Source organism: Grus americana, chromosome 5, assembly GCF_028858705.1.
Source record: "Grus americana isolate bGruAme1 chromosome 5, bGruAme1.mat, whole genome shotgun sequence".
Lineage (NCBI taxonomy): Eukaryota > Metazoa > Chordata > Aves > Gruiformes > Gruidae > Grus > Grus americana.
In genome coordinates, this window is record NC_072856.1 from 12,507,176 (window position 1) to 12,521,006 (window position 13,831).

Here is a 13,831-nt window from a genome sequence, read left to right on the forward strand (position 1 = left end):
ATGAAAGAAGCTGCTGCCCATGCACTGGAAAGTACAATCTGAACACTTAAAATACTTCACATTAAGTTAAACAAGAGTACTATATTTTTCTCAGTTTTCCATAGTTTAAGTATTTGTATTAGAATGTATGTATTTAATTGATGAATGTTATCTTGGAGGGAGTGCTTTAGTAAATCAAGCAGCTCTTGAAATCTCTGAATCTCTTGGGCTTTGCAGCAACATTCTTTCTTGATCACACAGATTTGATATATTAATCAAGATGGACACTGCTCTGCAACACGCTACCTAATCACACACAACGCATGCCCTTCAGTTTCCCAAATTTCTTTTAGATATTCTTTTCTATGAACCATTTATCCTTTAAAAGACTCAGTCAGAGTTATAAAGTCTTAAATTTGCTGGGAGTTTTTTCTCCAGAAAAATGCGATATTTCTGATAATGGCTTTAGTAGCATGATTTTTTCATGATGTTGAATGAGCCTATTCTGGTGATGTTACAAGGTTGATTGTTGGATTAAGCAACTTGTACAACAGCTTGTATTAAAGTTGTTAAAACTGCAACTACTCTTTGAAACATAACGGAAAATTTACATTCCAGTCTATTAAGGAATTGAGAGGTCTGGCAGCAGGGTTGGCAACAAGGGATTTTAGGTTCTGTCAAATTCACCAGCACAACTAATGCAATGCGTCATTTTTGCCTTAGCCTGGAAAAGCCCTTGCTGGCTGAATTCAAGATTCACAACCTTATAATAAGCAGAATTACCTCAAAAAACCCACAAAACCCCCCTTTGTCATCCTTGAAATTCTGCAGCCATTGCAGGTCATCCCAGAAATATCCTCTTCCAGCAGCTGACACTTGTTTCATGAATCCAGAAATGGAGCTGCACCAACAAAGCTGATCCAAGAAAACTTCTTCCAGAAGCAGCTGGTCATTGTCATTCTTGTTGTCCTTTGGTGCAGCTGTACGCAGACTAACTGGTGCATCTGCCAGAACTGTAGCAAAGCTTCTCAGTACTATCAAGTTTGGTGTAGAAAAACCAAAGCTGTCCGGCAACAAGATTTCATTGAAAAGATGTATTGAAAGGAGATTCCACTTTTGACACTGTGTGAAAAATACACCTCCCAGAGGCAGTGTTGCATCCACACAAATGTACTTAGTTCCCAGGGGCACCTGCCAGAACCCTGCAGATGCATTTGGTGTATATATGTATGCGTACATATATATATATATATATATGCCTGTTAAGCTTGGAACCATTGACCCTTGTCTTTTGAGTCTGATGATGCGATCAGTTTTCCACTCTTTCATCTTGACCATATCTCCCCAGCTGGATGCCAAAGGAGCCTGTGTCAAAAGCCCTCTTAAAACCAAGGTAAATAAGATGTGCTGCTCTTTCCTCAACTACAGAGCTTGTTATTTCATCATAGAGGTTGATCCATTTTCCCTTGGTCAGCCTGTGCTTTCTGTTCTCAATCACTTTCTTGTTCTTCGTGTGACTGGAAATGCCTTCTGTGAGGACTTGCTCCTTATAGTCCGACCTGTAGATCCCTCAAATGTGTTCCTTGCCTTCTTTGAGTTACTGCTCAAGGTTTTATTTCTGTTTCCCCAGAAAATCAGTTATAATTGGGAAGGTACCTATAAGAGACAAAGTCTCCCAAGGGGAAAACTTTGGGGGGTTTAGACATTCTCTTTTCTAAGATGATGTCAGTGAGGGATTTTAACAGAAATAAAAAATTACTTTGCTATCACATGCTATTCAATGGAAAATTCTCAGTGAGCCCTACTTCCAAGTTACATTTTATCAGCCATTGTTTGTTCAATTTCTCCATAGTGAGCTAGACCCAAAATCTTTTGGTAATTGATTTGAGCTAAGCATCAACTCTTTGCATTTCGGAAGATAGATGTAAAATTCCACTTCTATCCACACAATATTTTTGTGAAGTGAAATATTGATTTTTCAGTGAATTGCTTTTCATATCCATAGAAATCTGATATTTTTTAAAAAGATGTTAATTTCTGTTGTAAAAATTTTATAGAATGTACACTGATGTGATGCATTTATATTAAAAGTATATGAAATGAGAAAATCACATGAAACTTAAAGAACGGTAAAATTAAATTAAGCAAGATGAATGTATTCTTCCATGTTTGAAAGTTTGTGACTTTGCTTATATTGTTTTTATGAGAAGAGACACTGCTGTGCACCAAATGAATACTAGAATGCATAACAATATATGCTGTGTACTGTGACTTGATTCGCTAATAGATGCAATATTCCAGTATAGTCCAGCTATCTATTTTAGTAGTAGTTCTGATATTTTAAGTATTTTTCTGTTGTTCCTTAACTCAATTAACGAGGCTGTCTGTAAAGTGGTTTACAAAGTATCCTGTATTTATGTTTTGCAATCGCTGCATAAGTGCTTTGGTCTACCAGGACTTTAGGAGTACATTGCAGTTTGTAGATATGAGTTAATCACCCCTTTCCAACTGAGTAGTTAATGGATATTGATCACTGTTTTGTCATGAATTGCAACGTATTCTATCATTTGAATGTTGTTTGTCAAATACTTTTTACAAATTACTGTGCAGGACCTTGTATCACAGCTGGTGTAGTTTAAGGTTTGGACAGAGTCACTGTGAATGAAGCCCTGCTGTGAAATAAAAGTCAAAAGGCATCTTGGCATCCCAACCATTTCCTTGGGAGAAGATTACAGCCTGAGTATGTTGAACTTTATTGCCATGGGCCTCATGACAGTATTCAGAAACATGCATGGCATTTCTGTTAAAGAAACTCAGATGTGCTTAGACGCAAGGGATGGCATTCTTGTGTTTATCTGTATCTTACAAAAAAAGTTAAATGTTTTTATTTTTGGGGGGTACAGTGAAGAATTTGTAATTTATGCACATAAAAATTGAGGTTCCTGATTTCCTAAACATAAATTGTTACAAGGAGGAGGAAATGACTAATCTCAACCCTAGATGGAAATGTATTTGAGAAAGAAGGGAGTGGGGGGACTCGACAGCACTTCGAGTAAAATGTTTCTTGTTTTGGCTTGCTGTGAGATCGGAAGTACAATGGAGCTGGATAGAGACAATGTACTGCATTTGTTAACTTTTGAACATGCGGAGTAAAGCAAAAGGAAACTTAAAAATCAATGGACATTATGCACTTGTGTAATTCCATCTAAATTTCATCAATTAAATTCTGTCCTTTATACCACTATGTTTCAAGGACAGAAAAACCTATGAGAATTCAGGGCCAGGTAAAGACAAATATGAAGCTCTTCGGGAAATAAAATCCTTCTAAAATGGATCTCCTGCTACCTGGAATGGCAGGCCTGCAGCATCTTGCAACCTGTTGCAGACGTGATAGGTTCCTTACTGAAATGGTCATTATGAAGGCTCCTAGTCAGGCAGAAATACCATAAAGTCAAAACAAATTGGTGAGTATTCTTCTGGGTTGGGTGCAGTTCCTTTGCCTTCTGCTTTGGCATTCATATAAATGTAATGACCATAGAGAGTGAAGAAAGTATTACATCTGGCATAATTCAGAGTACAGGTGAAGTCTGTCTGATACAGACTTTGTGTTGAATTACTGCTGTCAGATAGCAATGAGGTAGCAATCCGAGAAGTTGCTCCTCAGAAGCCCACAGTGTGATTTTGGTCAATGTTAAACCTGGAAACAGTAGACAATAAGAGTGTAAATTTTTGGTTTTTATTTACTTAGACTCACTGCAACAGTGTTTAAGCAGAACAAAAGTTAAATTAAAAGCTTGTGTTAATGAGTAACACATTAAACGTGCTAGGGTCATTTATGAAGGAAGAGGTGGTTTTGTGAGTTAAAATTTTTGAAAGACTGTATGTATCATTATCAAATTGAGAAATTTTAAAAGTAACGAGAATTACATAAGGCAGTATCTTCCAAGTTTTGAGTGTGTTCTTGTAGTTCTGCTGATAAATAAGTAGGTAGATAGACAGGTAGTCACATATATGGGCCTCCTAGGTATGTCTGTCTTCCATCCTGTTTCTCAAGTCCCAGAAGAGTTGCATTTAACAAACTTGTAGCTGTCTCAGTAAGGTTTGATTTCACCTTTGCTGACAAGAAAAAAAAAAAGAAAACTTTAATTCTATTAGAAAGCAGAGCAGTGGCTGGCAGTGATGTTAACTTCAGTAGGCAAAACTGTATATGAATGTTAGAAAGAAAGTAACTGTACATTAATTTTTGCACTGAAAAAAAATGCTTATGATTTCAATAAGAAGATTCCAAACTTTGTTTTGAAGTTAATTATATGCTGTTAATAATAGTTAATGAAAGTTAATTAGTGTCATATTGGCATTTATTCCAGCACAATATGTCATTTTGACTGTTGCTCCAGATGATGGCTTTATCTGTGAAGTTAAAACTTGTAGTTTAAATACTTTTAAAAGTTACATTGGAAATTCCAAATAGGACTATGGTTTTTTCACCTTTCTTTCAAGGCAGCATATAATTATACTAGATATAATCAGTATATTGTGAAATTGTTGATTTATTTACTTGGATTTTTACCTTTGCTGAGATGGTATATAAAGGACATTGGTGGTAATATTGATTAATATGGAATAGGTTTCCTTTGATAAAAACTACCATTTTTAATAGTTCAGTTGCATTACTATTGTAGTTATATATGGATGCATAAACTTTATTCAGCTTATCTAATGCAAATGAATGATTTTTCTAAAATCAGCTTATTAAAATTCAATTCTAGTTTTGAATTATGTTGCAGTTCTACATGGTGAATCCCTACTCCTTTTAACAAAGAAGGCATTTGTTTCTAAACTGGACTGCTGAATTCTCTTACTACTTTAGACAAAAAAAAATAGTCTTGTGTGTTAGATTTGACAGTTTATATTTCGAAAATATAAACTGCATCAACAATAAAAATTCTGCGATTCAGTAAAACTCTGCCCACGTAATATATCTGTAACAATAAGGATCAAATCCTGACACCACTGAAATCATCTGTTGAATTTGGAACCAATATTTCCCCTGTAATCTGTAGCCAATGTACTGCACATAGTTTATAGAATCATAGAATGGTTTGGGTTGGAAGGGACCTTAAAGATCATCTAGTTCCAACCCCGCTGCTGCGAGCAGGGACATCCTCCACTTAGACCACATTGCCCAAAGCCTGTAAGGTTACCTTACACATACTGATTTAACAATTCATGTCTTAGTGCTTTAAAAAGATATATGACTAAAGTTTCTGTCATTTTTTTTTCTTGATTCATTATGAGCTTAGTCCTGCGTAGTGATGAATGCTCTTGGTCTTCATGAAAATTGACAGCATTCAATACTTCTCAATAGGGATAATGCAGTGCTGAGTGTTACTTTAGCAGTATTTTTAATAGAGCATACATGTGTCATACTGTGCTGCCAAAAAAGTATGGATCGAGAGCAGCCATGTTTAGCTTTTTAGTTTGAATGCATTCACTGCATGTTACGTTAGAAAATTGCTCTCCAAATCTTATCAAATATTTAATATAGCTCCCCTAGCTTTTTATCATGTGACTAAGAGAAAGCAGAAATCCCTAAGATCAGTTGCTATTTACTGCAGCCTGTTCAGGAAGGTATATAAGCTTGCACTTAACTGTCACTGTGCTTCACAGACTTTGGCGTGCTCTTGTAGTCAGTGGGACATCAAAGGTTGCTTAAGGGCTTTGTTGAATCTGGGCTTGCACCTTCAGTAGCAGATCAAGGAGGAACTGTTACCTGGGGTGGCTTTTCTTAGCTGTTCATTGCTAGGATCAGATTGTGGAGGGCATCTCAATGATGACATACAATACCTGGTTTTCCCAAACAAAAGTTCAGGTCAGTACTTGTTGTAAAGTCAAGAATGAGGAGAAGAGTTGCCTCTCCCCTCCAGTACCAGAAGCCTAAACCACCTACCAGATTCCAAAAGCCATTGGTGCCTCCCCAGGTGCTAGTAGTCCCGTACGTCCATCCAAGCGGTCAAAATCTATAGCTTCTTAGCTGTCAGTTCTACAATGTAATGACAATATCTAACTACTACAGTTTTGCTGCATACTAAAACTGAGTGGAACATAAATCTCGTGTATTATCAAAGTAACATAAGGAAAAACATTCTCATTTTATTATTCACTTGTCAATTCCGTTTAGCAAAACTCTTTGAAATGTACGTAAATTCCTGTGACACTTCCAATCTGCTACAGAGTTCAGCAACTATCTCAATATATGATCAGTATGGCCAGCATAACGTGCCAGGTCTTCACTCAGGCATGGATTCAAAGCAGTACTCTGCGCATGGCATGGCAGAAGTCTGTATTTCACTGTCATAAGACATTGGTTTTAGGAAACTAATTTGCTGAGAATAAATTTTGTTCTCCAGATGTGTTTCAGCTTATTTTGTGCAAATTAGGGGGAACAGCTTTAACAGCTTTATGGTATTTGATTTGTCTACTTCTGTGGCAGTAGTAAGAGATATTTTTCACAATTGGTACAGACGTTATTATATACAAGGCAGCTGGGTTGCTTTGTTTCAGGAGTCTAATTGCATACAATACATATATGATATTTCAAGTACTTTGGTTTACTTGTAAAATTGAGAGGCTAAGATTTCAGTGCAACATTTCTGTTAACTATGACATGCTGTCTTGCAGCTACAAAGCAGATAAACAGTTATTAATTTCACAATTATTAAAACAGCAGTATTGTACTTCATTCCTAACTGAGATCATTTTACATTTCTAGCCATATGCTGGAGAAAGAAAAAATATATAGAGATAATACTTCCATACTACAAGTCCAGGGGGTACTGCTGACATAGAATATGTGGAGAATTTCATACTTGCAAGAAGGAATGGAAAAATAATCTACCGTGTTGTTTATGTGGTGGTGATATATATCTTTGAGACATATGTTAGCTCTTGGAATATTGAATGCTCTCTAGGTGAAGATACATTGCTCAGTTTTTATAAAGATATTTTTATGTATATTTTGGGTAAAAGCCAAAACTCTTACAAATAATTTGAGCCAAGGGATTAAGTAGATACCTTGAAACAATGAAGATGGATCATTTTATACCTGGTTATAAATAAGCACGTACAGAAATAAGATATGTATTTCTTTGAAAACTGTTGAACATTCCTAAAGTTTGTAAAGTTTCATTTTAAATGGGAAGTTTTCTAATTAAGTGAAAAAATACTAACAATATGTATCATACCTTTACATTGAACTACAAATACATGTGCTAAATTCCAAATGGAAGTTAAGAATATGGATATCAATAGGAAATAATGCAGAAACTGAAAATGAAAAGCAGCTGAGGCTGTCCTTTAGTCTTAATGTTCTGACATGTTACAAAATAATTTGAGGGTTTTATATACATATCACAATACTGAAAGGCATCATTAAAACATATATTGAGTTTCTCAGTGTCCACTGTTCTTACTGTTTTCCTCTACCAGATTGGAATGTGTTATGAAGTGTGAGCACTTGCACACCTTTTGTTTTCCAAGCGCAGTTAGCTTACATGCATTCATGCGGAGTTAGACATGTTAAAGCATTCAGTAGCTTTGTGCAGAAATAGTTTCACGTCTATGAACTTGTTGTACGCCTTTTCAGGATGCAGGTGTAAGTAGTTTTATAAATGCTGCTATATTTAACTGTGTATGGGCATTGGTATTCTGTTTATGTGAGCTTCATCAAAATAATAGAAGATGAAGTATTTGTTATTGGAAAATCACAAAGGATGAAATGGACCTTTAAATAATGAGAAACAGAATAGTCGTGTGATGAGTTTTTTAGTCTATTATTTTAGACCTGCAGTCCATAATCACTTAGCAGCCATTTAAGAAAGAACAGTGAGATGAATCCAAATAACATCCTACTGATCCTTAACGTGATTGTTCCTGTAATGCAGATTTTATATTTCTGCTATAACAGTTGGCTGGTGCCAAGTTTTTGCTAGTTGCTGTGTTTTAGAGAACTCTGATATGATGAGATGAAGGCATAAATGAAAAGTCTGGCAGAGGAACACTTGAGATACTTCAATTTTGGAACTTGGTCAGATGTTATAGACAGTTAATAGGAGTGTGGTTTGAGTTGAAGGATGCCTGTTGTAAGAATGAATGTTAAAAATATTGAAATGAATTGCTCAAATGGAAATGTTGTTTTGCCATTCATCATCCAGGGGCACAGTGGTGATACATTTGTCTGGTTGTACTATGTGCATTACTGTGTTTGTCAGTGTTGGCAAAAAGAGCTAACAGGAAAAAAAATCCAGTCACTTAAAAGTATCTTTTTTAACTCTTGTTGAGTATTTTTTGTTCTGTGTTTTTTAAAGTCTTAAGAAATCAAGTAGTTTGTTTTTTAAATATTAAGTTACATTCCAATTCTGGTTTCTTTTAAAAGACTTCCGTAATAAAATCACTATTTTCATCAGTGCAATTACTAGTTGATTTACTTTGGCATACTCTTTTCAGCCTAGAGACACAAATGACACACTTGGCTGTTGAATGAGGCATTCTGAGCCTGTGAAGAGAATGGGTTTTCATCTTCTTTTAAATTTAACCTTGTGCCAAACTTTTGTAGAGACGGTGGAGGTGATTATTTCATATTAAATAAATGTCAGTTTCTTTGTGTAAAGTTTTCAAAAGTACATTCTTTGGTCATCATATCACTTACATTTTAGTCAGATTTGCTGTTGACCCAAATGGAAGCAAGCTACCTTTTTATTGTTTCCTAAAGGAGGAGTACTTTCCTCTTTATATGTAAACTATGTTGGTGAAATTATATTTCGGACATGGGAGTGAGAAAGCTGCTAATTATTTCCATAAGTGAGAAGAATCATAGCAATACCTATCTAGCAGAAATCGAGGGAAGATATCTGTATGTACACACATATGCACACATATAAATATGTGTTATTCTTACATGATATCAAGTGATTAAAAATTATATTGTGTATAGGAAGGATATCAGAGGGACTCCATAAGGCAGAAATGAAATTATAATGCATAACACTGAAAATGGGTTTGCTTATTTTCTTTGTATGTTTTTCTTGAAGGATTGTTCATCTTCAGAAGAATACAGCATTGCTGCAGCATTGCTACCCTTGACAACTGCTTTTTATAGGGTAAGTTTTTTATTGAAAACCACTCCTATTTTGGTTGTTTGGTTTTTTTTTTTACATTACGTACATTGTTAAAATGGAGAAGGTAATGACAGGAGATATGTTGTGGGTAGGAAGGTTCATTCTAAAATTGATTGATGTCAGTGGAAGTCTTTTAATAACCTATTATGGACATTGCTCCAGAATTACACTTATTGATGTTGGGTGATGATGATTATGATAAATTTACCCAGAACTAAATGCAGACTTACATGATGGGTTAGAGAATTATCATTGAATTATAACTAATCACTAAAATAATTGAAAATAATAATTTCTGATGTTACTGTGTAAAACCTGTTTATTGGAGTATTTTTATGTTTAATTTGGCATGTTAAGCATTGGCTAAAAAGTACATGCTAAGTGTTCAGTCTGTGTAGTTGTTAACTCTGGAGAACATTATGAATGGCTTGTTTTAACTGTATATTTGTTTTCAATTTCTTGTGTTGGGTTTTTTTTTTCTTATTTTGCATAGTGCTTGATAGTGACAAAATATAGTATGATAGCAAATATGAAAATGTAAATAATACAAATTCTACAAGCAATTATTTGAAAAGCAGAACTTTTGTAGTATGGATCTAGTTATTTCAGTGTACCAATACAGTAGCATTTTCACCAGTTTTGGTTACCTCAAGTGTCACTTTTTAGGATGTACGTATCTGAGGAGATAAGTTCAAAACATGGACTTGCTTGCAATATTAAATAATTTTTGGTTAATATGAATATTGTGATACAGCCCTGTCTAGGAAATAAGTGTTGAATCATTGGTAATTCATACATCATGATGCTGCAAAACAGTACTTACTGTGACAGTCTAGCTAGATATTAATAACGTGATAGAAATGAAGAAAAATATAACCTTCCATCCTTCAGATGGTGTATGAGTTATTTATGAGTACCCATAAAGAAAATGCAGAGATTCCTATTTTAGCTGAATAGAAACTAAGGTTTCTGAAACAATACACTGAGAAATCAATCAATGCTTTTTAATTTAAACTATACATTCTAATTGAACAATTTCTGGTTGTTTTAAGCTAGAATGATGTGGTTTTTAGAATAAAAAATGTGGAACTTTACCAGTCATAGAACACAGAAACATGTGTTAAAGACGAGAGCAATGTTGACAAAGTCATATGCATGGGAAGTTCCTCGAAATCTCCTATTTAAGACAGTATTTACAACATATATAGACCATAAAGTGGTAATTTTCTCTCTTCTAATCATTTGAAATTTGAAAAAGTTTTAGTTAAATAGGCTTTATCTTAGAGCTGTACACAATAATCCAAGACTGGGTTTTTTTTGAAAGCATCTACAGAATATTTTCATTCTCTTAAATTAAGCTAGTGTGACGAGACGTTAAGTTTTTAAATCGCAGCAAATAAACTTTCTCTCATCTTTACAAGTTCATCTGTTTCTATTCCCTTTCTTTTGAGTCCTTGAGTAGCAGAATCATGAGTTGGCTGTGATTTGTTGCTGCCACTAATACCTAATTTGGACAAAGAGCTAATGAGCTATAATTTTCCATTTCTCTATTTTATTCTTGCTACTGCATTAATCCTATATTATGACTTTAGTTTTGTTTTATTTTCTGATTTTTAGTTACTCTAATAAAAATAGCCAAGAAAGTCCATATAGCTCTTCAACTTGAGAGGTACAGAGAGTATTTTGGGGAGTTGTAGCAGTTTGGTTAGATTCCTCATTTGGTAAAGTTTGATCAAGTAGAGGAAAAAAAAAAGCAGTAAAAACTTTTTTTGTGTGGAGTATCATGAGTGTTGAAATAAGCTTAAGTTTTAATTTCACAATCAAGGAGAGCAAAAAGCTGGATTGAATATAGAATATCTTTAAGTGATTTCTTCTATATACTTATATTTCTTGTAGGAGTACCAAGATATCATACTATTTCTCTCACAAAAAGTTCTCTGAAATCTTTTCTGTAATAACCTAGTCCCATACTTACAATTTAACTCTAAAGCTATACACTCAGGAAACTGTGAGTCCCCGGATGTAAGAAGCATGATGATTTTTTTTTTTAGTGTTCCAGACCTGAATTACAAATTAAAATAACCTAACTGTTAACTTGCAAAAGCCAGCTGTTAATGCATAATAGAAAAAGAATTTTGTTTTTCCCAGATCTAATCCTCAGGTTCAGTGATGACCCCCTTTGGTATGTCCCATTAGATACAATTCTTTGGCAAAGGTACTTATTTTGGTATAAAAATATTCATACTAAACACACACTGATGTGTTCAGAACATAAGACCAGTAGACAAACTTGCAGTGATTAGTTAAGATTAACAGTTTAAGGACCTGTTTGGAATTTGAGTAAAAATGAAACTTTTTGGAGCATTTTTCAGCTTCTCCAGAGGTTTTTAACATTGTACCCTAGACCTAGAATAAGTATGTTCTACCTGGCATGAACCTCTGTAGGAACAATATTCTGCATCAGTATTCTTAAATTAAGAAAAATGGGTGTAATTTTTCCACACCATTAACATCTCTGTACCTCTTTGGAGGGATTCTGGTTCTAGAGTTACACTAAACTAATGTTCCTCTTCCTCTGTTTTGGGGAGAAATAATAACAAATCTTGCTGCTTTACTTTTCTCCCATGAGCTTCTTGCTTTCTAATGTATTAACAGTTCTCTTTTCACTGGGTTTCCCTTTACTGAAATCTTAGATAGAATGATTAAAGTTTTGCTGCTTAACACAACGTTTTGCTGTTCTGTCTCCGATAAGCCCAGAGGAATGTACAAACTAAAATTAAGGTCATTTGGGGGGGATTATTTGTTTTTTATTAAAAAACCTTCAGGAAATCTGGTATGTTTACACTGTCAAACTATGTCATGGCCCTTTCTGCTGAGTTGCTTGTCAATTTTATTTAATTACCATATACAGTGATGTTTGCACACACATACACATGCACACACATACTTCAAGATTTCATTTTTCTGTAGGCAGAACACAGGTATTCCAATACTGTTGCTTCAATATACAGAACTGTCTTACTCCTGCTGTGTGTGTTTATGCTTTCTAAAAAAATGGTGAAATAGTACTTGGCAGTATGTATTTGTTTTTACTGATGTTTCCATTATCAGAATACCATGTTCAATGCCAGCAGCATATTAATATTATTTCACCTAGCCCTGTTGGAACTGCACAGTGTTCTTGGTAGCCAGGAATAGACAGGAACTGTGAATCTAATAGTGACACAGGTTTTCATTTGTGTGTGCATTGGTATTGCTGCGCAAGTAGTATTCCAAATTGAGTTATCAGTGAGAAAGCCTGTAGTAAATGTAAAAATGTTGTAGGTTTCTATCAGTCAAATATAAATGTTACCATCTATGTTTGCTATGTAATTTTGATGGGAAATTATGATGGGATTTCATGTCACAACATTTTGTTGTTAATATAATTCCCGTTGCTTCAAGTGAAATAAAAAGAAGTTACACAACATCAAAGTTTGTGAAAGGAAAATTGTGTCTATGAAATGTTAAGTTTCGTTTTATTTACCTAACACAAAGCAGAGCACTAATGAAACAATTGCCTGCTCTTCCTAAATAGCTTTATTATACGTGGCCACATATAGTGCAAACACCAAGTGTTTGAGGTGTATAAGTAATGAGAAAGATGTGTTTTCATGTGAGTCCAGCAGATGAAACAAAGAAACTTGAGTAGTGAGAGAAACATACTGCTAGAGGTGATGTTGCTTAGATTCTGGGATGGTGTTCTCATGAAGTAGTCAATGCTCTAGCCTTGAGGTATTTTAAAATATTCTTGGGGAAACAGTAAAAAATTTATAGAAAGGAACAAGCTTGCACGATCCAACAGGTCTTGTCTATCTCCTAAAATCTTTGCTTACATAAAGATTAGGATATTTCTACATAAATCTAATTAAAATAACAAGAAGGATCAACCTGCGTACAACATGTATCGGCTTTTGGGACGTCTGGTGAAATTTCAGAATTCCAACTCCTGAAACCTGGTGACTGGTCTGTTGTGAAACTTGGTCAGGCAGGATTTGATCGCACTCTAACTCATAGTTGGTGGGATTAAATTCATAGACAGGAAGTCAGTGCTGGTTGCATATTTGTGGCCTGGAGAAATAATTGAATTTTTCTAGAAAAAATAGTCACAGTGCTTTTTAAAAATTTTAAGTATTGGACGTGAGCTGTTAGCAAAATGTGACTCATCAGTGACAGTGGACTTTGGTGTGTACTGTTAATGTCACAAAAACAAACATATCTTTTGCTTCTGGGTTAGAAAAAGGTTTTAGTTTACCATTAGTAATACTGTTGGAATTTTGTTTAAAATTGAAACAATATAAATAAAATGTATTTATACATGAAGATAAAAGAATTTTTCCATGGTTTTTTGGTACGGATGACCAATGCTTATTTGGTATGCAGTCATTTTTTTCTGTGTATAAACCAGAAATGTAGTATTCCCTCATGCTGCAGAAAAGAGATCTTTTTCTACATGTGGGAAGAAAGGACAAGATGAAAAAGACATATTTTAATCATATTTTCATTTTATTAAGTCATCAAGGAAGAGAGTTTGATGATCATGTAATTGACATTGTCAAATTCACAGAGTTTGGATACTCTGTTTCAATTACATCTCTTTGCCAAGGTGGCAAAGTGTAGACTCCACTGCATTTCTT

General features: G+C 34.6%; 1 protein-coding gene across 7 annotated transcripts in view; it reads left to right on the top strand.

Annotated features, from left to right (window-relative positions):
• Nucleotides 1–13,831, top strand: part of SBF2 (SET binding factor 2) — a 268,358-nt gene that overhangs the window by 185,350 nt on the left and 69,177 nt on the right. For all 7 annotated transcript variants that reach the window (XM_054826388.1, XM_054826389.1, XM_054826392.1 and 4 more), the window contains one exon: nt 9,069–9,137. In XM_054826388.1, coding sequence (XP_054682363.1) covers nt 9,069–9,137 — 69 coding nt within the window. The remainder of the gene's footprint in view (nt 1–9,068; nt 9,138–13,831) is intronic.